The sequence below is a fragment of the Protobothrops mucrosquamatus genome, unplaced genomic scaffold (genome assembly GCF_001527695.2).
Source record: "Protobothrops mucrosquamatus isolate PMUCROS unplaced genomic scaffold, P.Mucros_1.0 scaffold1989, whole genome shotgun sequence".
NCBI lineage: Eukaryota > Metazoa > Chordata > Lepidosauria > Squamata > Viperidae > Protobothrops > Protobothrops mucrosquamatus.
In genome coordinates, this window is record NW_015388105.1 from 190,734 (window position 1) to 215,299 (window position 24,566).

Sequence of the window (24,566 nt, forward strand, 5' to 3'; positions counted from 1 at the left end):
AGTTCTCACCTACATCGTCCACAAGGGACGACTCGGGGACTCAACTCCTACCTCGGGCAGCTCACCTTTCCCCCTATGCCCAGGGGAAAGGTATCAAGCCGTTTGACAGCTGATGCAGGCTGTCAAAACGGCTTTTACGCAGAAACAGGCGGGAGCAGCAAACAGCTGCGTCCAGCGAAGGCGCCTGCCACCGGAAGTCGTGACTAGGATCTTTATTATACTGAGGGGTTCTTGGTGCTCTCTGAGTTGGGTTGTTTTCTTGCAGACATTTCATTACCCATCAGTAACATCATCAGTGCTAGTAGGGAGTGGATTTTGCTCTCAGTTTATATTCTAGTGGCTTGCCTTGTCAGTGTTGGTAGGGGTGATCTTAGAGCAGAGGTCACCAACCTTTTGGGCACCAGGGACCGGTTACATGGAGAGAGATTCTTCCCTGGACCGGAGGGGGCGTGGTTTTGTTTGCTGCCTGTATCCTGTGGGTGGGGCTTTCCTTGTTTGTGCAGACCGGTTGCTGGCATGTCGCAGCCCGGTACTGGTCCACAGACCAGAGGTTGGGGATCTCTGTCTTAGAGGTTCTTTGGTTGGGCTGTTTACTGTTGGCTTGTTCGGCAGTTTCATGATTGGGGTATCGTTTACTTGACTGTTGGTCTGATGTTAATTTTGGAGTTAATCTATGCTCATCTGGGTGCTGGTAGAGAGATGCTTAGGTCTTGGTGTTCATGGATGCGTTCTGCCAGTTCTCTGCCTGTTTGTCCTACATCAGTGATGGCGAACCTTTTAGAGACCGAGTGCCCAAAAACTGGCCCCACCCCTGCCCTGCCCCCTGCCCCCTGCCCCGGCCCCACTCCACCCCACCCTGCCTGCCCGCAGGGCCACTCACTGCCTCCAGGGCCCGCCACAGATCGCCCAGGCAGCCCAGCAGCACCATGGCAGCCACGCCCTCTGCCCACACCCTGCAGCATCAACTGTGCGCGTTGGGGCATGAGGGCAGAGTCTTGTCTACGCTGCCTGGCTGCCATGTCCCTGGCTGCGCTGCTCCGCGTGGGCCATGCTCAGGGGTGACTCTCCTCCAGGGAGGCTGCTGGTGAGGAGGGGGTCGCAGGCGGAGGCAAAGCTGGGGCAATGGCATGTGTGCTTACAGAGAAGGCTCTGATGCTGCCTCTGGCACCCGTGCCATAGGTTCGCCACCACTGTCCTACATAGTGGTTGTTGCAGTGATTACACTGTATGTTGTAGATGACTCCTGTTTTTTCTTCCAGGGTTGTTGAGTCTTTCGGTTTGCTTACGGTATCTTGAAGGGCTTTAGTTGGCTTGTGTACTACGCTGATTCCGCATGATTATAGTAGTCTATTGGGGATTTCTGAGATGTTCTTGATGTATGGCAGTGTTATTCTTTTTAGGATTTGTGTTGTGTTGGGTTGGGTTGAGTGGTCAGGCACTTTTTGATAAAATATCCACACAACTTAAACATCAGACAAATAATCAAGTACACAATACTTCAATCATGAAACTGCCAAACAAGCAAACAGTAAATAGCCCAAACCAAAGAACCATCCCCATTAACACTGACAAGACAAGTCATTAGAATATAAACAGAGAGCAAACCCCACTCCCTAATAGCACTGATGATGTTACTGATGGGTAATGAAACGTCTGCAAGAAAACAACTATGCTCTAAGACCACCAAGGACCCCTCATTTCAACCCTGAGCTACAAATATTCTTCTTATTATACTACCTGCAGATTCTGTAGAGCCAGGTTTTCTCTCGTGCTTCCTCCATGCACTTGATACTGAGGAGATCGTCTCATCACAGTACTGAAAATAGCCAAAATGGCTTTTACTGCACCATCTATATTTACGTTGACATGATAGCTGGGGAAAGAAAAACAGCCTTTGTAATTGTATCCAAACTAGTACTAATAACAAATAAAACATGCACAACAGGTTAATAAAGAAAGGATGCAATTCAAAATTCAATAATGCTTTCATCATTTCTTTTCTCTTTTTTTTTGAGAGAGAAAATATTTTTTTTTACTTATTTATTGATTGAATTTATATGCCCTTTATTTCAACTGCAAAGTGACTTGGGCGGCTTACATTTAAAATCATAAATATAAAAATATTAAAAACATAAGATACAGAAATAAAAATTGACTTTTTGCATAAGCAGGAAAAAAAATCAGTAATAATTAGTTTCTATGTTTTCATAATCAATATGTTAGTTAATAATATGTTTCTTACATCTTCACTTCACCCAACATTCTTCTTACTAATACATATTTAATGTTACATACTACATATCGCATTCCTTTCTCTCTAACGCATTTTTCTAGCCATTGATAAAAATTGTCCCATGTTCTAAAGCAGGGCTTTTCAACCTTTTCACCCATTGTACCACTTTTAGGATATGGCAATACCCGAGTACCACCAGTTGCCTAGCAAGGTGTCAAAAACTTGACCCCCCCCAAAAAAGGAAAAAAATGATAAAGTACAGGTAGTCCTCGACTTATAACAGTTCGCTTAGTGGCTGTTCGAAGTTACAATGGCACTGCAAAAAGTGGCCCCCAAGCCACAGTCGAGCAAGACACCTGCCTGCCCGCCCGGCCGCGCTCTTCCTCCTGTCCGAAGTTTTCATTGTTGTGAGCATTTCTCACATTGTTGTGGCAGCGGGGGTGGGGTGGGGGGTGTTTGGTTTTTATTCCCCCCGTCTGCTGGGTGGTTTCAGCAGGTTTTGGTCACTTCACATGACCCTGGGACACTGTGATAGTCATAAATATGAATCAGTTGCCAAGCATCTGAATATAAATCACAAGACCCTGGAGATGCTGCAACATTCCAGGTGATCGGCGCTCCAGCTGGAGCCTGGAGCTGATCCTGGTGCTTCCACTGAGCCCTGACAGCTCCAGCCATCTCTCGCTCAGGCTTGTGTGGTGCTGCCACCGGTTCAGCTCATTCTCCTCCCCCGCTACCACTTTACTGGGATGGTTGCGTACCACCTGCCAGGTGCCAATGTACCACAGGTGGTACCCGTACCACTGGTTGAAAAGCCCTGTTCTAAAGTATACTGAATCTTCTTTCTCTTTTATCTTCAATGTCAATCTGTCCATTTCTTCACAATCTAAGATTTTCTTAATTAATTCTTCCTTCATTGGAAGGTTTTCATTTTTCCAATATTGAGCAAATACTATTCTTGCTGCAGTTAATACATGTAAAATTAAGCATATACATTCTTTCTCGTAATTCCCTACTATTATGCCTAACAAAAACAATTCTGGCTTAAAATCTATGTTTTTTAATTATTTTCTCTAACCATATGTGTATTCTTGACCAAAGTCTTTTAGCTTTAGGGCATGTCCACCAGATATGATAGTAAGTACCTGGTTTTTATTTATATTTCCAACACTTAATAGACATATTTTTAAACATTTTTGCTAATCTCATGAGTGTTAAGTGCCATCTATAAAACATTTTGTATACGTTTTCTTTATACGTTGCCGCTTTTGTTATTTTAGAGCAGGGGTGTCAAACTGGCGGCCCACGGGCCGGATGTGTCATGCCAAAACCACGCCCACCCCAGCTCTGGCAATGGGGGAAAACTCACAATACATCGTGACACATCATGTGATGTTGCGAGTTTTGACACCCCAGTTTTAGAGTTTCTTTCCCATAAACTTTGCCACTTTTCTAATTATTTATTATATCCAAAGTTCTTTCTTTTACTTGTTCCTCTTCCATCTTTAAGCTTAGCAAATATTTGTAAAGTGTTTTAATCAGTTTTTCATCTGTTTTCAGCAATATCTGATCAAATTCTGTCTGTTCTTTGTAAAATCCCGTTGTTTTAACATCTTTTTCATATCTCGTTTGAATTTGCAAATATGGCCACCATGATAAATCAATACCATGCTCTTCTAAATCTTGTCTAAACTTCAATTTCCCTTCATTGTCCAAAATATCTTTATAGGTCACAACTTTCTCGTTGTTAATCAAGTTTGGGTAAGCAAACACTTTCATTGTTGAAAGCCATCCAGGTATTTTAATATAAATTTTTGCTTTTATTTTTTCCCATTCTAAGAAAAGTGCATTTCTTATATGATTTTGAAAGTATCTATATATTTTATTCTTTCCATACCACAGAAAGGCATGCCATCCCAATTGTAGGTCATGCCCCTCTAGGTTTAGTAATCTTTTGTCTCTAAGCATTATCTACTCTTTTATCCATGTTAATATAGTTGCTTGGTAATATAACGTCCAGTCCGGCAGTCCAAGTCCTCCATTTTCTTTCTCTTCTTGTAACATTTTCAGTCTAATTCTGGCTTTTTTTCCTTGCCAAATAAATTTCAGTATTATTGTGTTTAGTTCTTCAAAAAAGGTTTTCCCAATCTTATATTGTTTGAAATAAAAAAGTATTTTTGGTAAGATATTCATTTTCACTGTTGCTATTCTCCCCAGCATCAAAAGTTGTAGATTTTTCCACTTTTCCAGATCTGGTTTTATTTGTTTTAATAATCTTATGTAGTTGTCTTCTTTAATTGTTGCACATCTTGCTTTTAATTGAATTCCCAAATATTTAACTTTTTTAACTATTTGGAGATTTGTTTTTTTGCTAATTGATTTTTTTGTTTTTCTGTAAGAGTTTTAGTTAACACTTTAGTCTTTTCTCTATTTATTTTCAACCCTGCCATTTCTCCAAATTCTTCTATTTTCTCCATAAGCTTAATGCTTGTTTCAAGCGGTTCTTCTAGTATAAAGACCAAGTCGTCTGCAAATGCTTGTAGTTTATAATTTTCATCTTTTATCTCCAGTCCTTTAATTTCTATATCTTGCCTGATGTTTCTATTCAATATTTCCAGTGTTAATATAAATAGCAATGATAGTGGAAATGCCTGTCTTGTGCCTTTTTTAATATTAAAATTTTCTATAAAATCTCCATTTACAATTACTTTAGCTGTTTGTTTGTTATAGATTATTTTGATTATGTTTATAAAATTTCCTCCAAAGTCCATTTCTTCTAGTTGCTGGAACATGAATTGCCAATTTATGTTATCAAACATCTTGTGTGCATCTAGAAATATTAATGCCATCTGTTTCCCTGGGTGGGTTTCATAGTACTCCAAAACATCTAGAATCATTCTTAAGTTATTTTTTATTTGTCTCTTAGGTAAAAAACCATTTTGATCTGTATGTATGAATTCAGTCAGAAATTTCTTTAATCTTTCTGCTATTACTGAGGCAAAAAATTTATAATCTACATTTAATAACGATATCGGTCTATAATTTTTTATTTGTGACAAGTCAGAATCTTCTTTAGGTCCATGTATTTAGTATTTTAGCCTCCAAGTGTATTTCATTACACAGTTCTTTCATTATTGGGCTTAGTATATCTTGTAAGGATTTGTAAAGTTCTGCAGGTAGTCTATCTAGGCCCGGGGTCTTGTCATTTTATTTGCCTTTTTATGGCCTCTGTTATCTTCATCGATATTTTACCATTTAATATGTTTTGAATATTCTCTGGAATTTTTGGTAGACACTATATTCTTTCTTTTGAAATTTTCTCTGTATCATAAAGTGTTTCATAAAAATCTGATGTTTTTTTATTGTATTATTATGAAACTGTAATTCACCTTTTGAATCTTGCAACTTGTTTATCAGTTTTTTCTCTTTCTCTTTTTTCAATTTATGTGCTAACCATCTCCCAGGTTTGTTAGCATTTTCAAAGAAGTTCTATTTAGCCCTTTTAATTTGCTGAGCCATTGTTTCTGCCTCTACGAGGTTTAATTTATGCTTTATTATTTCCATTTGCTTTTTAAGTGTTTTGTTTTGTGGGTCTATTTGTAATTCTAATTCTAATTTTCTAAATTCTTCCTTTAGCTTTAACTGTTGTTGTCTTCTTTCTTTGTTCTTTTTAGCAGTATAAATTATAGCCAACCCTCTAAAATATGCTTTAGCTGTATCCCACGAATTTTGAAATGATGTCTCCTTTCTTATTTATTTTGAAAAAAAAAAGTCCATTTCCTTTGTCGCTAGTTGTATAAATTCTTTTTTCTTTCAATATAGATTTGTCCAGGGACCTACCGTATTTTTCTGTAAAATAGGAAATGGGTATGTGAGAGTGTGTGCGCACGAGGCTGAGAAAGATTGCTCTATAGCAACAAAGTGAATTTATTAAAAATACGTCCCTAGTTGACCTCTGCTATAAAGAGTAAGAGACAACCTGGAGTTCTCCGATGTTTTCAATTACAACTCACATCAACTGTGTCAAGCATGACCAAGAATAAAGAAATGAGGAGAGTAGTAATCTAGAACAGTTGGGATTAGATGGATTGTAGCTCTGATCTGAAAAAACACTTCTTCCTCAAATGTGATAAGCAACCGAAGATCATTTTGAAACCCTAGCTTACATTTAGGCCATGAACAAAAGAGCAGGTAGCATGGACTAAAAATTCAGCAGCTGTAGTATTATTGGGTTGGTTCAGAAAACCTTTTTTTAAAAACAACAGGCTGTTGTGAAAGAACGTGTCACCCACCATCCTCAAATCACACCAGATTGGGGCTATTATGTTTTTTAAGGACACAATATATTTTAACTACTCAATGTTAATTTTTATACCTGCCTATTTCTTCAGCCAAAGACTTGGCTCTGTCTTGAGTATCCTGAGAAGAATTCTCACTAGCCATGTAGCAAGTTGTTAAAAGACGGCCACACAGCTCCTGGGCTTCCTTTGGTATATACATTTCATCATTTACAATTCTGCGTACATCATTCAAAACTGTCTGATCTGAAAAAAGACAAGGGGGCAGGGAAAAGAGGAGTGTGGACAAAACGTTATTTTCACATTTGCATTTAGAAAAACATAAAATTGAAAACCATTTATTTCACTTCAGAAAATAAACCCCTGCATTAAGCAAAACTATTTAATTTAAGCCTGTTTAAATTTACAGATCAATGCACATATAAATTTACTTCTATTCCGAACAAGTTACTTAACCATGTTATGGCAGAAGAAGATAGTATCTTAACCACAACAGAAATGTGTTTTAATTTACAGATTGGCGTAAGACCTAATTAACAACAACAACAACAACTTTATTGACACTTTGGATGTACACCAATCTGCATACATCAAGGAGTGTATATCGGTCACCACCTCCGATATACACTCCTTGTTCGTGGCCAGCTCAAGTTTCAGAACGTCCATTTTAGTCTCTAAAATCAGGACATACATGCAATAATATTAAATTTGAGTGAGAGAATATTTAAGAAACATGTCTTGATTTCAAAAAGCAAGAGTTAAGCTTGTTTTTTATTCTGATACAGTATGTTCCTATGCATGTTTTACTCCAACATAGAACCAATTATTTTATATATTTACAGGTAGTCCTCGACTTACAAGCACAACTGAGCCCAAAAGTTTTGTTACTAAGTGAAACAGTTAAGTGAGTTTTGTCCCATTTTATGGACCTTTCTTGTTACCGTTGTTAGGCAAATCACTGCAGTTGTTAACTTAGTAACATGGCTGTTAAGTGAATCTGGCTTCCCCCACTGACTTTGCTTGTCAGAAGGTTGATCCCATGGCCCTGGGACACAGCAACGGTCATAAACTATATGCCAATTGTCAAGCGTCCGAATTTTGGTCATATGACCATGTGGTTGCTGCAACAATTGTTAAGTGTGAAAAACAGTCATAAGTTATTTTTTTCATTGCCATTGTAACTTCAAATGGTCACTAAACAAATCGTTGCAAGTCGAGGAGTACCTGTACTCCTTTTGTTTTTAAATACCCTGCTTCCATAAGAGAGACGAGCACACGTTATAATCTTTGACTGAAATCAATTGGACTAGAAAATTTAGCCTCAGCTGGATTTTTTTTTAATGATAGTTAATGGATAATGAAATGCACTTTATAGAATTTATATAGTATGGCAGGTTATTGATATGAAATTAGCATAATAAAATTAAGTTGGATGTATAAGGAGAATAAGGAATTAATAAAAATATTCTTCACAAACACAAAGTTAATATATAAGGTATGATAATGTTGCTTGCTGTCAAGCAACCAGTAATCAGTGACAACATGGTTGGAAGAAGGCTATTGTCTTTAGATCTGCCTATGAGCCTCATATATATATTTGACTGTTAGTTATATAAAAAGACAGGACAGGAATACATGAGATGAGATGATAACCTTTATTGTCATTTTTTACTGTGAACACACTGGTCCACATTAAAAATGAAATTCTGTTGCCTGCTCTCAAAAGAAAGTATAGATCTACCCATACCCATACATAACATACATATACACAAGCTATATGCACACATTTATATGCCTACAGCCATACATATAAATATACATATAAATATTAATCACTGTCCATTTTGAACACACAGCGGAAAGAGGAAACTTCAGAGTTCACAAGGTTGATTTCATATGGAAGAAAACTGTGGCTGAATCTGGATGTTCTGTTTCAGACACCACAAAGCCTCCACCCAAAAGCTAACAAGGAGAACAGGTCGTGAAGAGGATGTGTAGCGTCCCAGACAACCCTGCGGATCTTGCTCAAGCATTGCTTATATGCTAGAAAGAACTTGAGAAAGGGGCAAAGAGAAAGGGGCAAGAACATCCAATGTTAGCAGACTTGACACTGCCTATGGAACAATCCAATTAGAGAAGGCATAATCCACAGCTGCGGAGAAAGAGGCTCAGAAGGGGCCTAACTACTCAGACTGTAAAGAAAGAGGCAGTGAGCGATATGTTAATATCTCTTTGCCCAGTTTCTCAAATCTTTTTGACATACCATTACAGCTAATCACACTTATAACTTCATCGTATGATTTCTCCTTCTCCCAACTTAATAATACAGCAGCATTTCAAAGGAGGCAACAGCCAGTAGCAATTATCTCAGGGAATTTTTGGCAACCAACACTGTAATTTTCTCCGATGTAATTATATCTATAAACAGATATATTATAACACCTTATACTGTATATTGCAGAAAAAGATGTGTGATTCACATTATGAAACCCTTTGACCCTCCAAACAAAATACTCCTTTCAGAAAGTTCTAGACCTTTAAAGCTAATTCCATCCTGTTTAGTTAGCAAATGTTCTAAGTACAGAAACATATCACCTATGTAGTTTTCAAATTGTGTTGACAAAAAGGCTTGCTTGAAAACCTCTTGGGAATATCTCAGTGAGAGAACTGGTAACAAAGGATCAACTATTCTTGATTTTGCTCACAGTACTAATTTTTTTTTCTAGAAAACACAGCTGCCATAGAGCACTGGACATTTTAGGTCATATGTGTTATACAGAGAGACTAAAAAGTTAGACGTACCTATTAATAGTCTAACCAAAATACAACCTGGAATAGGTGGGCGTAGAACTTCAATTTCCAAGAGGCAAATGTGCATCTTTTCCCAGCATTGTACTACAGCTGTTGAAAGGCAGCTGCATGGTTTTAAGACAAGATGCAGCTGCTTTAAGAAGTTGTCAACAGATGTTATATCCCTACCGTGTACTTCAAAGAATTCTATTTTCCCTTTCAAATCCAAAGCACTGCACAGCCTTAATTATAATCACATGGTGCAATATTATGAAATTACAATTTCATAATACTGAACCATGGTGAAATGCTTAGAGAATTCTTTGCGGATATACTCATTTAATGGTCAAGGGTAACAGGTTCAGTTCCATCTGTACATTTCCTAAAAAGGTTAATGTCAAATAATGTCAAAAATGATGGAGCCAGAGGGGCCAAGGATGTAATTCAATTTAAAAAAAATCTATATAATCAATGAATAAATTAAACACAGAAAAGGTTTCCTAGAAGTATGAAAACTAACATAGCTACAACTAACCTTTGGTAATCCGTACTGTTCAAATGCACTTACTTCCATTTTTTACTGCATAACAAATCTGAAGACACATGGAATAGACAATGCAGGCTGCAGAAGAACTGTCCACACCACCACTAAGTGGCAAGAAAAATCCTCCCTTAACAATCACAATAAGGAAACCAAATTAGAACATTGCTGGGAACCATGTATTCAATTCTTCAAGAGTTGTATCTTCAAACCATAATTTTATACTTTGACATTATTTAGTTCTAGTTGCAATTATCCATGAATGGCCCATAATTATTAACATCCAAAATGAAGGTTAATTTACCATGTTTAATCTATTTAAAAACAGATGTAGAAAATATTGTCTAAAATCCTGCAGCTGTAAAGGCAAGACAAGAAGATGCTATTAGTTTGTCTGAAATTATCTACTATTTGGATCCTCTCTTTTCAGAACTGTCTCTCTGAACAATGACAATTAAAGACAGCCATTACATAAGAATATGGAAGAACTGGTATTTGAATACTTTTACATTCCCTTTCCCACCCTATCAGCCTTTCTGAATTATGACTCTTAACAGATAAATAACCACATAAAATATAAATTATGAGTGTTCTAGCAAGTGCTCACTATATAAATGTATTTGGTAACTATATTATCAGCCCAACTAAATTTGCAAACCTACTTAAGGCAGCAATAGTGCAGTTAACCAACTGTAGCTTTTTTCCAAATTAAGTCCTTTTTTTGTTAAACAGAGGCAATTTCTATACCAATGCTTCCCCTTGGAGCTTACTAAGTTTCCTGCCCCCACTCTCTAAAGATCCTCTAAAGTCAATTGGAAACTACTAACTTGCAGAGAAAAGCAGCAGCCTCAAGCACAGTTTATTTTGTAGATTTATCTTTGGAGTTCATACAGATATCGAAGGAATTTTCCTTAAATAATATGGCAGTTGGCTATCACCTGCCTAGGACAGTGATGGCGAACCTTTTAGAGACTGAGTGCCCAAACTCCAACCCAAAACCCACTTATGCATCGTCGAGTGCCGGGTGGGTGTGGCCCATTGGCTGGGCGTGGCCCATTGGCTGGGCATGGCTGTAGTGGTAACGACAGACTGGGTGGGACTAAAAAGTTCAATCAATCAATTCCAACTTTGCAAGATCTTTTTTTTTTCCGCGAGAAGTTGAAATTGACTATGATTGAACCTTTTTTTTTTTTTTTTTTGCACACGATGGTGGGGGCCTAAAGTGAAAAGGTTTTATAAAACTCAGCTGAAGGCCTAGGACTGGGGCGACGGCGCGCGTGCCCACAGAGAGAACTCTGAGTGCCGCCTCTGGCACCCGTGCCATAGGTTCGCCACCACTGGCCTAGGATAAAGATAAAAATGAGCTGAGTTCTGGCCTAAGGAGTTTGCTACATTTCATGTATACAGTTCATATATACGCTCATAAATGGAGTTTCCTCCATTTATGAGAGTATGCATAGCGTGCTCTTAATTTCCAAATATGCCTATTGACTCAAAGATTGGGGATCCCTGCTTTAAGTCATTAGCAGATGGACAACGCTACAAACACAAGGCACCACTCATCCCAATCCCAACTCATGCTGCATTCATTTACTTCATATATGTCAAAAATTTCAGCTGCAAAGCCACTAAGACAGGGGTGTCAAACTGCCAGTTCGCAGGCCAGATGCGCCATGCCGAAACCACGCCCACCCCATTGCCGGCAATGGAAAAAAAGTTATGACACATCACGTGATGTTGCGAGTTGGACACCCCTGCACTAAAGGCATTATCCCTTTGCTCAGTGTAAAAACCTCTAATATAATAATAGGGAACTATGCTTTATGGAAAGTGGGAAAGAGAACAAGCTCAGGCAGCAAGACTTTTTACCAATGGCAAAATGCTCATTCCCAAGCTCTTCCTGTATAAAACCAGTTTCAGTCTCATTCCAACTGCTCTAGAGCAGTGGTTCTCAACCTTTTTAATGCCGCGACCCCCAACCGGTCGTAAGTCGAGGACTAAACCGGTCGTAAGTCGAGGACTACCCAACCGGTCGTAAGTCGAGGACTTTCCCTGCCCAGGAGCGCCGCGCATGCGTGGTTCCGCCCCCTGCGCCGGCCAAGGCGTAGCTGGCAAGCGGCAGAGACGGAGCAGGCCGACCACCAGCTGGCCCAACCCAAGGGAGGTAAGGCACCCGCCGGAAAAGGGAAAAAAATGGCAGACAGCCTTGCTTGGCGACCCCCGTGAAGTGGTCGATCGACCCCAAATGGGGTCGCGACCCATAAGTTGAGAACCGCTGCTCTAGAGCCAGATCCAAAAGTCAAGCTGCCAAAAAGATAATATAGGATGATGTAGGTGATGAGTCAGATCATAAACAGCACAAAGGCAGCATATGTAGGTCCATTAAGCCACTGCAAGTTTCTAGTTAAATATATAAATATATATATATATGTATCTTCCCTTCTTTCCCCAAATCTTCATACAGATTTTACCCCTGCTTAGAACTCGAGTTAATAACAAATTAAAATCTTTACCTGTTTACTACACCTTAAATAGTCCCAAAGCCAACATGCTGGACCTAGGCTGAAATTTAACAGCAGACATATTTTAAAACAAATATAAAAAGTACACTTTCACAAAATCATGTCATTTCTCTTCCTGGGATCACAAATTACCATCATGAATGTTTTATAGTAAAGCAATGCTCCTTTATTTATGCTGAGCACAATTATCCATTATATACAGCACAATTATGTAGGATTACTCAGAAGAAATTCCAAAGAGCCTAGGTTTTATTTAAAATTCTTTTGTCCTCACTGCAGCTGAAGGTTCTTACCCTAAATGAAAAGTCCTTCCTTCAAGAAAAGATAATTTCCAAAGGCATATGATATCATAGGACTGAAGCATGTGCTCGCCCAAGTGAGGATGCGTGCGCATGCACGCATGCTCACCGGCCGTTTCCACAGCCCAGTTGCAAACCCCTCACAGTCCAGTAGTAGGCCATGGCCCATAGGTTGGGTACCCCTGCCATAGGACATCATTTTATGTAAATTTAAATTGGGATTCTTTATGGATTATGCAGACGTTGCACTAGTTAAGTAGTTAAACTAGTTAAACCCTTAGCTGTAACACAGAAACTTGGCTAAGAGAAGAGGATTTTCCTCTTTACTAATTCTGTCTACAAGATCACTCCATGGAACAGCACGCTTGAACTAAAAAGAATGAAGATGGAGTGACTAAAGTCTATAGGAATTACACCTAACCAACCCTAACCTCTACCAATTCTGAGTATATGCTGCTATGTCCGTCTGCTATGTGGGCCTCCCCTCCCTATAGCTTCCAGCCACATGTCCTTGGTGCAGGCAGAGCCATACATAACCCATTTTTGCCTACCTGATCTCTTCCTCAGGACTATGATACTTCCACTGGATAGGTTCACTTGTGGGTGTGCAGATATCGTCAGAACTTGATAATGCAAAGTTTACTTTTATTCTAGGATAAGGAGTCACTTTGCTTGCCTGGTCAGTTAAAAAAGAGAAATAATGTCATACCACACAGATGACATAATGTTTTTCAGTAAAAGCAATGTATCTGACAATTCTGCTTAATGTTCATTGCTGGTAAAGACTTATGCCTAGCACACATTGTTAAACTTATTTATAAGGGGAAAAAATGAAAACACAAGCAAGAAATACTTACTGCTAAGTTTCGGGACGATATTTCTGCTCTATAACTTCTGACGTCTTCTAAATCCAAAGTGGCAACAAGAACTTCCTGAAAAAAGTGACAGAGAAGTTGATATCCTTCTAGGTACAACATTTTCAAAACCATTTTTCACTAGAGGTCTATAGTGGAACTGTAGTGGAACTAGTTTTATATAGTTTATACTGGAGGCACAAAAGCACTTTGATCTTATTTAATCCCGCCGATACTGATAAAATTCCTGTTATGTGCCAACCCTCACAGATAGGAGCATTCTTTGAATACAGTAATGTATATTAACCAACATAATCAACCACTGCACCCCCCGCTAGAGCATTACTATGTCATCCAATGAAAACTGACGTCCTTGAGCAACTGTAGCACCATTCATAGATATCATGGCACATCCATCATAATACAAGCGATCACCATCACAGCCTTTCTGGTTTGCCAAGACGTAGATTCCTCCATTCTGGAAAAAGATATATATTAATGTAAATGCATGTGCTGCTAATTACAACAACCTTTGACTGTACTTTTAGACAGTAGAGGAAATGTTTTGCAATCTTAATTAGGACAGCACTAAGCACCACTATTTCGGCTATTGCTGAAGCAATCCAGAAGCACAGTAATGTTTACTTTTAGGCAAAAGCAAGCCAGTGCATGTCAAAAAATTCATTTTACTACAGCAGAAAAATCATGATTTGGAAACCTTTAATAGGTACAATGCAAATCTGCAACTGCAACCAGTTGCTTTTCTACATAGAGATGATTTCTGGTGACAGAACAGTAAGAAGTTATAAGGAGAAGATGTACTGACACATCACAGTGTCTTATTCCCATCACCAGGAGAGCCTCAGGATAATTCACAAATCATCCTGAGTCATGTAACAAATTTTTTTTAAAAAAAACATTAAAAATATGCCAGGAACATACCTTTGCTGTTGCAGAATTTACCAACTCCACTCGAGTGTGTGCTTTTCTTAAGACGTGGTGACTTGCAGAGGAATTTGTGAAGATTTCCACACCATCAATTCCCATTTCAATGTGAGGGCTATAAAATAAATGGCAAGCAAATAAATAGCTTGCCTACATGAATCCAAAAGATTTATTTTACTATTATGATATACTACAAAAGAATAAAAGAACTGAGCAGTTAATGGAATTTGTAATCCAACAGGAGCATCCTGTTTGTTTGAAAAGTATAAACTCAATGAAATTGTTATTGATTGATTGTCTGACTTACTAACCGTAATGGCAAGCCAAAACTTAATTTTAATGGTATGTTTGAGGGGTGGAGTTGGGGTGTATGAAGTTAAAGATTTCTCCTCTTGGGTTGCTGGAATTGTTTTATAAACGCAATCTGTAGTTAACAGTGAAAGCTGAAGTAATTGGAGCGTCTAAGCAACCAGCAACCAGCTTTGGAGAAAGCTGGCTCCCAGATATACTGTAGTTGGGACCAACAGAAGCTGGAGAATATGTTGGAGACACAGCAGTTTGGTCAGTCTTGGGGATCAGCTATTCAACTACAGCAATGCCACAGATCAACTATTGTGAGTGCAGAGTGCAAGCCTGGAAGCACCACCAATCAGCTGTTAGGTCTAAATTGATGAGCACCAACGACAGTGGAACTGAAGATTTTCATGGGAGTAGTAGACATATACCCAGTGGCATCTATAGGTTTCTTGTTCAACTTGTCAGAGGCGGTGATGTTAGAGGTGATGTCAAATCTACAAGGCCTTAATGTGATGGAAACCTAGCATGCTTAGGTGCAATGAATGTTATTGCTCAAGAGGAAGTGGATCATCGGGAGCCCTTTGAGTCAGGTTTCAGGACCACAAGTAGTACTCAAATGGCATTGCCTGAGCTTGTAGATGATCTATAATGGGGATAGTGCATCCATCCCAACCTCCTTGATCTCTCAGAGATCTTCAATACAACTGATCATAGTATCATTTTGGATGATATGGTCATTAAGTCCCTTCATTCAGCATTGCCATAACTTTAAACAGTCACTGAATGAAAGGTCATAAGTCAAGGATTACTTGTACATTACAGCCCAATAGTGAGATTATGAGTTTACTTGGCTTTTTTGTGATTGTCCTGGTGTTAATAGGTAAAGAAAGATAAGGTTCCTCTGAAGGAGTCAGTGGTATTAACATATAGGGATATTCTAACTAATATGAATATATATTCCTAATAATTATGGCATTTCCATTTGGGCAACAAATGTATCTGCATAGTGTATCTAGCAAGCTTTGATTTGTTGTGTTTTGTTTTAGCAGAAGCCTTGTGGAAAGAACTATCAAAAAATTCAAAATTAGGCACTGAAGAAACAATATTCAATTTCTTAAAAGATTTCCTTGTGTACAGAAATTAGCGCAGTTAACATTTCTAAACGAACTATAAAGAAGACTTAAGCCTATTCCTTTTACCTGGTTGGTATCCATAATTCTTCACAGATTTCAGTCCCAAGGCAAGTATCCAAAGTTGCTAGTACTGCATCACCAAATGGAACGCTGTCCTAAGATAAACAAAGAATGTGGATGGACCATCAGAGTTGAAATAAAAGGAATCCATAACTGGAACTATGATCAATAGAAATGAAGATATTTGTCCCAAGTGTGGTTAAGACATACAGTAGTGTGCTCAATATTCAAATGCAAGGAAAATTACCCTGCCAGTCAGAAGCATCGGAGCAATAACTCAAATGATGTTGGGCAAATGGGAAGGGAAAATGAAATACTTAACTGCAGGTTTAGATAACTTCTATTCTAGCCAAGATTCTGAAAATCTAAAAATAATTAATTAAAATCTGTTTTTAAAAATCCCTACAAGAATACTTTCCGCCCCAGTTCTTGATGAAAAAAAATGGTCTTCACCACATTTTAGGATGTCAAGTGTATGAAGGCTGTCTGAATCTCATAGGATAAGGTTTTCTAAAGGGATGGGGCTGCCAATGACACAACATGCTTTCACATTTTTCTCAGACTCCCAAGAGGAAAGAATCTGCTAATCTACCTCCAAGCTAATTCACATAATGGGTACATTCTAGTCACAGATGATGGTCCCAGAGAAAAGATGGCTCCATGCCGATGAGGGCCGATAATTAGAGCTTTGAATAGTACTTGGAAACATGCCGTCAGCCAATGGGCTGCTGCTGGCTGCATGCTCCTAAAGTGGCTCTCATCTGCTAGCAAGTTGGCTGCTGCATTGTTATACCAATTGAAATTTTCAAGTAGCCTTCAAAGGCAGCCCCAAGTAGGAATGGACTTTTGTCTTGCTATTATTTTCATATGTTAAACTTTTCTATTTTGTATGTATCTAATCCAACCCAATCAAAATTTTATTACAGTCATAGACTTGCATATGTGTGCACCAAGAATCTGCTGCTGTTCAGTGTTGAATTACAGCAGCATGAGTTTTGGGAATTCCAACGGATAGAAAGAAAAGATTCCGGGACTGCATTCATTCTGTAAGCAACAGGTTGACTGCCCCTTATTATACTGCTTTCTGAAACCACAGTATACTCCATTAAAAAGACATCATCTATCTGGTATATGTCTGTCAGGTATATATCTATGAACTGAAAAAGCTTTTTGGAAGAGAAGTAAAACATTTTCAAAGGAAAAAACAAACCAAGATAGAAAAAGTACCAATAGATCTACCAGCTATAGTCAATCTAACTGCTATGGTATGGATTTTATGTAAGTCTACTGTAAGCTTCAGGTATAAAAATATTTGGTAATTATAAATAATACAATACTTCCTTATGTTACTAAGCAGCAAAGTTAAATATTTAAGACTTACTTTCTTAAGTATTAATAAAGTCTGAACTGACTTTTTAGGTAAAGCCCGCATTTTTCAAAACAGGCACATGCAGTATACAATTTTTTTGTATCTTGCTAGTAAAAGATCTATCACTTTTAAGAAAAGTTTAGAAAAAAAATTAAGCAGCCCAAGGTTTATTTCAGCTTTTCCTTAAGTGCATTTCACTGGTATCAGCAAATAATTAGGTCAATGAACTATTTTTATTTAATTATATCTCAAAAGTTAAGAGAAATGAAGCAATATTAAAAGTTATTGGTTATACAACTGCAATTCCAAAGAGGCTAAGGAAATCATCATCTAACTTGGTGTCTCCCTATAATTGGATCACAACTCCAAGAATTCCCAAAGAGGAAAGATTTGAATTTCATTTCATCCATTTACCTAGACCTTCATAAAATTAAAACATTCTTGATTCGCCCTACCAGATGAAATATTATACAAGCAAACACTTGTTTGAATATGGCTAAATAAACAAATAACTTTGGCTATAAACCTGTTTATAGCCAAAGTTATTTGTTTATTTAGCCATATTTGGTTTTTAGAATAAGTGGGATAAGAGATATAAGTAATATGGTATTTTTTTTTGATAAGATACAAAATGTAAAAATATTGGGATGATGAAAGTGAAGGAAAACTTTGAACTTTAAAGACAAATTAAATTTGAAAAGATTTAGGATTAAGGAATGATTGAAATATTGAGGGGAAATTAGGCTTAATAAGAACTTTGAAAAAAGTTATATAGTGATTTAATTAATATTTACAAATAGAAGTGAAATATAAATTGATTAGAAAAGATGTTATAGGTAGATGTTATGCTAGATAAGTAGTATAGTATTTCTATAATATATGAAATATGAAAATACTGGGATGACATATTTAAGTGGAAAATTTGGATATTTAGATGTTAATTATTGAGAAAATTATGATTGATAAGAATTGTTCAAATATTATGGAGAAATTGAGCTTAAACAAGATTTATGAAAGTAAGATATATGGTGAATCAATAAGATGACTTTTATGAAAATAACATAAGTTGATAAGAAAAAAATGCTATATATGGACGCTATTATTGTTGGTATAAATATAGAAGAAAATGTTTTTATTTAATCATTTATGTATGAATAATATCAAAAATTATATTTAATGCTGAAGAAGGAGAATACTATTGGGAGAAGAGAGGATCAAGGAAATATAGTATCCATTGATATACTAATTATGGAAATATAAAAATAAATTATTATTGACTGTTAATTAACTATTATTGATTGTAAAAAATAATTCATGAACCAAGACAACACGCTGTACACCAGGCACTAAGGCTGTTATTGTAAAAAACCAATAAAACTCTTACAAAAAAAAAATTAAAACATTCTTGAATCCAGGAGAAAAGAATATTACCTGAGATGTAATCTCTTGTATCATTCTTGGAAGAAAATATTCTTCTATATGTCTAGTAAAAAAAATTCAAACATTTTCATATAACATATTTTAAAGAGACAGTTAACAATCTTCATTGTATCTGTGCCACATGCAACTTAAGTACAATACTGGTCACTTTTTGCACAGGTGGCTTTTTTACCTGTACTATTGTTGCCCTTGATTTGGGATACCTTTGTTAGAGATCAAATCCTGGTGAGATCATAAAGGTTTTTCTATCTCTGCAGTCTGGGCCTTATTTCTGTTGCATTGTGCATGCACAAAATGGCAGATGGAATTTAGGGGATGTAGAACATGTTTTTTGAGGGTCAGTGTTACATCCTCAGGGTCACTGCGCTACCACGGAGCCGTAGTGGTACAGTGGTTAGAATGCAGTACTGCAAGCTAACTCACTGCTCACTCCAGGAGTTCAATTCTGAATGGTTCAAGGTTGACTCAGCCTTCCGAGGTCAGTAAAACGAGGGCCCAGATTGTTGGGGGCAATATGCTGACTCCTCTGTAAATCACTTAGAGAAGGCTGTAAAGCACTGTGAAGCGGTATATAAGTCTAAGTGCTAGTGCTACCTGCAAAATGTACCTTTTTTCTCAGTGGATCTTAGCGCTGCCCATAGATCATTCACAGCTCACTGTAGGCTATTTGCGGACAACATTAATATCCCACAGTGTAGCTGACAGGTCCCTTAAGCACCATAATGAAACAGCCCCAAATAGCAGAACACATGGTGTGAGTAGAACAACTCTATTACCAACCAGGCAGGCTGTTCAGGAGGAGACCAGCTGTTATGAGGAAACCGTGGACAGCTAACCCAATAAGATCCATCAAAAATGAGTGAGATGGATGAGCACATACTGGTTTACTGCAGAGATGTTTGTGGGAAAAACGTTGAACATAAACTTCTATATGCCACAAGTACAATCAGTTCTCATTTTTATCTAGTGATCGTAGCTTGCATTATTCTACGCAATTAAGATTATTAGAATCTACAGTGTCTTCCAAAGCCATCATATTATTACAGGTCTGCTATCACTTAGCACTACGCAGTAATGACATAGATTAGAATACAGGGATGCTAATATCATAAATATTTTTAAATCGCAATGTCTTCCGAAAGATCTTTTAATGCAGACTTGCAGTGGCAAACATCAAGGGTAACCCAAATTTTCAGACTAATTTGGGCAGAAGCAAATATAAGAAAGAGAGGTTACCGTGATCTATTCCAAGGAGTGAACCACCTCATTTCTCGATAGTTTCCTGAATTTGCCAATGCTATCTTCGGCCTTATCAGAAGAATTTTCCTTGATCAAAACAAAAAGAAAACCTTTTACAAGCATATACTATGAAAATGGGAGACTTGTTTTAAATCATAACTTACCATATTTAAAAAATACTAAATCCACTAAAAAAAGAGTCAAACTTACAAATTCTAGGCTATGTGAACAGAATTATAACAAGAAGCTATGATTCGAGCCGTTCCATATAAAGTTATGTGGGTTGATCGCATGTTTTCTCTAGAGTTGCTTCAACGTTGTGAAATATTTTGCCTCCTGAAAAAGGAGTACCTCCTTGTCTTTTATGTTTCCTTAAAAGCTGTTTGTTCCATTGAGCATTCAAAGCTTCATGCAGGTCTCTAATAGATGAAATAGGCTGAAGTTATTTACATAAGTATCTTTCAAGCCTGGAGGAGATGAGATGAGATGTCAGGATTTAATTAGATTGGTTCAGCAACCAAAGACCTTTTTCATAAGGTTTCATAAGGTTGCAAGATAAACATACTGGTTTCTCCATTAGCCATAGAAGGTTAATTGCATAAGCAACATTTGGTTTAAGCAAATAAACATATCCCATCCAACTTGTGTTTGATTTCAAAGTGAAACTCAGCATGTCAAACAACAGTAAATCGCTTTATAATGTTAAACTGTTTCTACTATTCAGCAATTAACTAGGTTATTGTCCGAAAAAGTAATGTTTCCATTCCTGTATCAAGGGATATAGTCCAAATGCAGTTACAGTAAATTTTCCCCTTAAAGTTAAAGGCTTTAATTACATTTGGTAAGCAATGTCTGAATGGCTAGCTGATTTTCAGATCCTCTTCTCCCTCAAAATTCTATGAATAGTAAATCTTTAGAAGCAATGTTGTCCTTCATTTTCAGTGATTTTCCTTTCGTTAAGGAACTCTTCAGTGTTCTTAGGACCATCCTGGAACAGGCAAAGCTTCAGAAGTATTTCTTCATTCTGGAAATACTTCATTCTGGCAAAATCTTCAAAAGCCAATGTTGTCTAAATAAACCCTAATGTGAAAAACCTCAGTATGTGCATTAAAACCTTAATTATTTCACTGCCAATTTTCCTCAGGCTTCTGATTATCAGTTCCAGGCAGAGCTTGACTATCTGGGATCACAGGACAGGATGGCAGACAGCATTTATTTGTTTGTGTGATTGATTGATTTGAAGTTGGCCAACTCAATCAAGTGACTCTAGGCAGCTTACAAAACAGTATCTTTAATGTTTTATAAATCAACTTGTGTTTATTTATTTCATTGATTGATTTTCATAGTTGTCCGTCTCAACCAAGGACTGTGGCAGCTTACAAAATAGTATTTCTAATTACTTACTTGTTCAGAAAAATTACTCTACAGTTGTAACGAACATTCCGGTGCATAATAGGCCTATAGGAATAAAGATATTAAGTTATACATTTCCTTTCTTAAAATTGGATCCTTTTTATTTTAAGAATATAAACTGATTTTGGATTGCATTCAAATTTTTTTTTTAACCATGTGCAAGAAATATTTCTTATTTCTGTTTGTATCTATTACAATCTCATATTAAGATGATCAAAAGTATACTCCAAAGAATCTGTTTGCATTGCTGTCATCTATTGTATATAAGGAGAAGCCAAATGTAAATCTTTTAAACTACCTTGTTATTATAAAACAGTCTCCTAATGCAAGAAGAGCAAGGCATGCAAAAAGAGAAGCCACCTTCTGGTTGGTGATTCAATTATAAGGGATGTAAATTTAGGAAAGGACACAGAGGTTTCGAAAGAGGTCAGGTGTCTTCCAGGTCAACAGGGACAAGAAGCATACTTTTAAGATAGTCAAGAATGCCAGCAAGGACTGTGATGTGAATGCTATTGTACATCTTGGCACTAATGATTTGTCCCAAAAGGTTGTACTCTCTACGCAGAATGATTTCCAGAGCTTGGGACAGGAATTTAGCAGAATAGGCTGTAGGCTTACTTTTTCAGAGATTTTACAAGTGTATAAGGAGCAAAATGGAAAAGGCCAGCGTATAGCAGAATTCAATACGTGGCTAAAGGAGTGGTGTAAAGGGGAAGGCTTTGGTTATATTAGTCATGATGTCTACAGTTACTCCAATGAAAACGTGTACAAAAGAGATAGTTTGCATCCATCAAAGAAAGGGACTGAGTTACTTGGCAATAAATTCACAGATTTTCGGGAAAAATATTTAAACTGAACAATGGGGACAGTGAGTTAATTGATATAGAACATTCCTGTCCCCGGCAATCTAAAAATTAAAGGGTTATCAGTGCATGTAACATAGATGTGTTTTGCTGTCAAGCAAAATCAAGCTTTTAATAGTGAGTGTCACACCAAGTGCACTAATCAAACAAGTGGTAAGAAAACAGGGGAACTCAGGCATCACACAGGTCATGTAGAAAGTAAACACAGGGTCAGTCATAAAGGACTCAAATGTCTATACACCAACACCAATGCACAGAGTATGAGCAATGAACAGGGTGAATTAGAAATTCAGGTAAATGAGGACAGATATGATATTGTTGCCATTACGGAAACTTGGTGGGATGAAACCCACAAATGGAACACACAGCTAGAGGGATTTAACTTATTTAAAAGAAACAGACCAAATAAAAGAGAAAGTAGAGTTTCTCTCTATATAAGAAATAACTATATCTCTACAGAAATGGAGCACAACAATGGTGAAAACTGTCTTGAATGCATTTGGCTCTATTTAAAAGGGGGGAAAATGACATTGCCATAGGTGTATACTATAGGCCACCCAACCAAACAGAGGAACTAGATGAACTTTTTGCTAGTCAGTTAACTAAGGTATGTAGAAGCACATCACAATAGTAATGGGGGACTTTAATTACTGTGACATTAACTGGGAGACAAATTTTGCACCAAGTGGAAGATCATATAGATAAACCTAGCAATAACTTTGTCTCCCAAAAAGAGACAAAGAAGGGAACTATGGGATCAGCCATATTGGACTTAATTCTCACGAACAGAGATAAAATAATAGAAGGCGTTGAAGCCACAGGAATCTTGGGGGGAAGTGATCATGCAATATTGGAATTCAGCACTATGCAAGCAATGGAACATAGTCAAACTAGAGTCTTGGACTTTAAGAGAGCTAATTTCAATAAACTTAGAGAGAGCTTGGGAAGGATTCCATGGATAAGAATCCTCAAGGGGAAAACAACTCAAGAAGCTTGGGAAATTTTGAAAAGTGAGATTATAAAAGCCCAGTCTAGCACAATACCAACAAAGAAGAAAAATAACAGCTTTCAAAAGAAACCAGCATGGCTGCATAAAGAACTCTCTGATAAATTGAAAGATAAAAAGGACAAGTATAAAAAGTGGAAAGAGGGGCACATAACTAAGGCAGAATATCAGCAAATAGCCCGAGCCTGCAAAGATGAAGTGAGGAAAGCTAAGGTTCAAACTGAACTAAGGCTTGCAACAAAAGTCAAAAATAACCAAAAAAAGCTTCTTTCAACATGTAAAAAACAAGGAAACAGTCTAAGGAAATGATTGGCCCATTAGTTGGAGAAAGTGGCAAGAAGGTGACAAGTAACAGGGAGAAAGCGGAACTACTTAATTCATTTTTTGCATCTGTCTTTACACAAAAGGAAAAAACAGTCCAACCTATCAAAAACAGTACCATAAAAAACAGATTAGAAACACAAGTTAAGATAGGCAAAAAAATGGTAAGTGACCACCTGTCTACCCTAGATGAGTTCAAATTACCAGGACCAGATGGATTACACCCCAAGGTTCTGAAGGAACTGGCAGAACCACTGAACTATATTTTTCAAAGATCCTGGAGCACTGGGGAACTACCAGAGGACTGGAAAAGAGCTGATGTAGTTCCCATCTTCAAAAAAGGGGAAAAAATGGATCCAGGAAACTACAGACCTATCAGCCTGACCTCAATACCTGGGAAGATTCTGGAAAAGATAATCAAACAAAGAATCAGCAAACACCTAGAGACAAACAAAGTCATTACCAAAAGCCAACGTGGGTTTGTCAATAACAGATCGTGCCAGATAAATTTTATTGCTTTGACCAGGTGACAAAATTAGTGGACCAGAGGAATGCTGTGGATATAATTTACTTGGACTTCAGTAAGGCATTTGATAAAGTAGATCACAACCTACTACTTGATAAGATAGAAAATGTGGGTTAGACAGCATCACCACCAGATGGATTCGTAGCTGGCTGACCGGCTCTACTCAGCGTGTGGTCCTCAATGGAACTGCATCTACATGGAGAGAAGTATGTAGTGGGGTGCCCCAGGGCTCTGTTCTGGGCCCAGTGCTATTCAACATCTTCATCAATGATTTGGATGAGGGGATAGATGGGGAACTCATCAAATTTGCAGATGACACCAAGCTGGCAGGAATAGCCAACATCCAGAAGATAGGCATAAGATACAGAAGGATCTTGACAGACTTGAACATTGGGCGCTATGTTGAGACTCTAGAAA

The 24,566-nt window shown here is 37.6% G+C and overlaps 1 protein-coding gene across 1 annotated transcript in view; it reads right to left on the reverse strand.

The window, feature by feature from the left end:
* The window catches only part of NADSYN1 (NAD synthetase 1), a 43,747-nt gene that overhangs the window by 15,615 nt on the left and 3,566 nt on the right, over positions 1 to 24,566 (reverse strand). Inside the window, exons 4-15 of the mRNA XM_015823790.1 lie at positions 21,425 to 21,478; positions 20,018 to 20,107; positions 18,773 to 18,824; positions 15,979 to 16,067; positions 14,480 to 14,597; positions 13,884 to 14,015; positions 13,541 to 13,615; positions 13,235 to 13,359; positions 12,376 to 12,424; positions 9,890 to 9,992; positions 6,609 to 6,777; positions 1,738 to 1,873 (exon numbers count right to left, since the gene is read on the reverse strand). Coding sequence (XP_015679276.1) covers positions 1,738 to 1,873; positions 6,609 to 6,777; positions 9,890 to 9,992; positions 12,376 to 12,424; positions 13,235 to 13,359; positions 13,541 to 13,615; positions 13,884 to 14,015; positions 14,480 to 14,597; positions 15,979 to 16,067; positions 18,773 to 18,824; positions 20,018 to 20,107; positions 21,425 to 21,478 — 1,192 coding nt within the window. The remainder of the gene's footprint in view (positions 1 to 1,737; positions 1,874 to 6,608; positions 6,778 to 9,889; positions 9,993 to 12,375; positions 12,425 to 13,234; positions 13,360 to 13,540; positions 13,616 to 13,883; positions 14,016 to 14,479; positions 14,598 to 15,978; positions 16,068 to 18,772; positions 18,825 to 20,017; positions 20,108 to 21,424; positions 21,479 to 24,566) is intronic.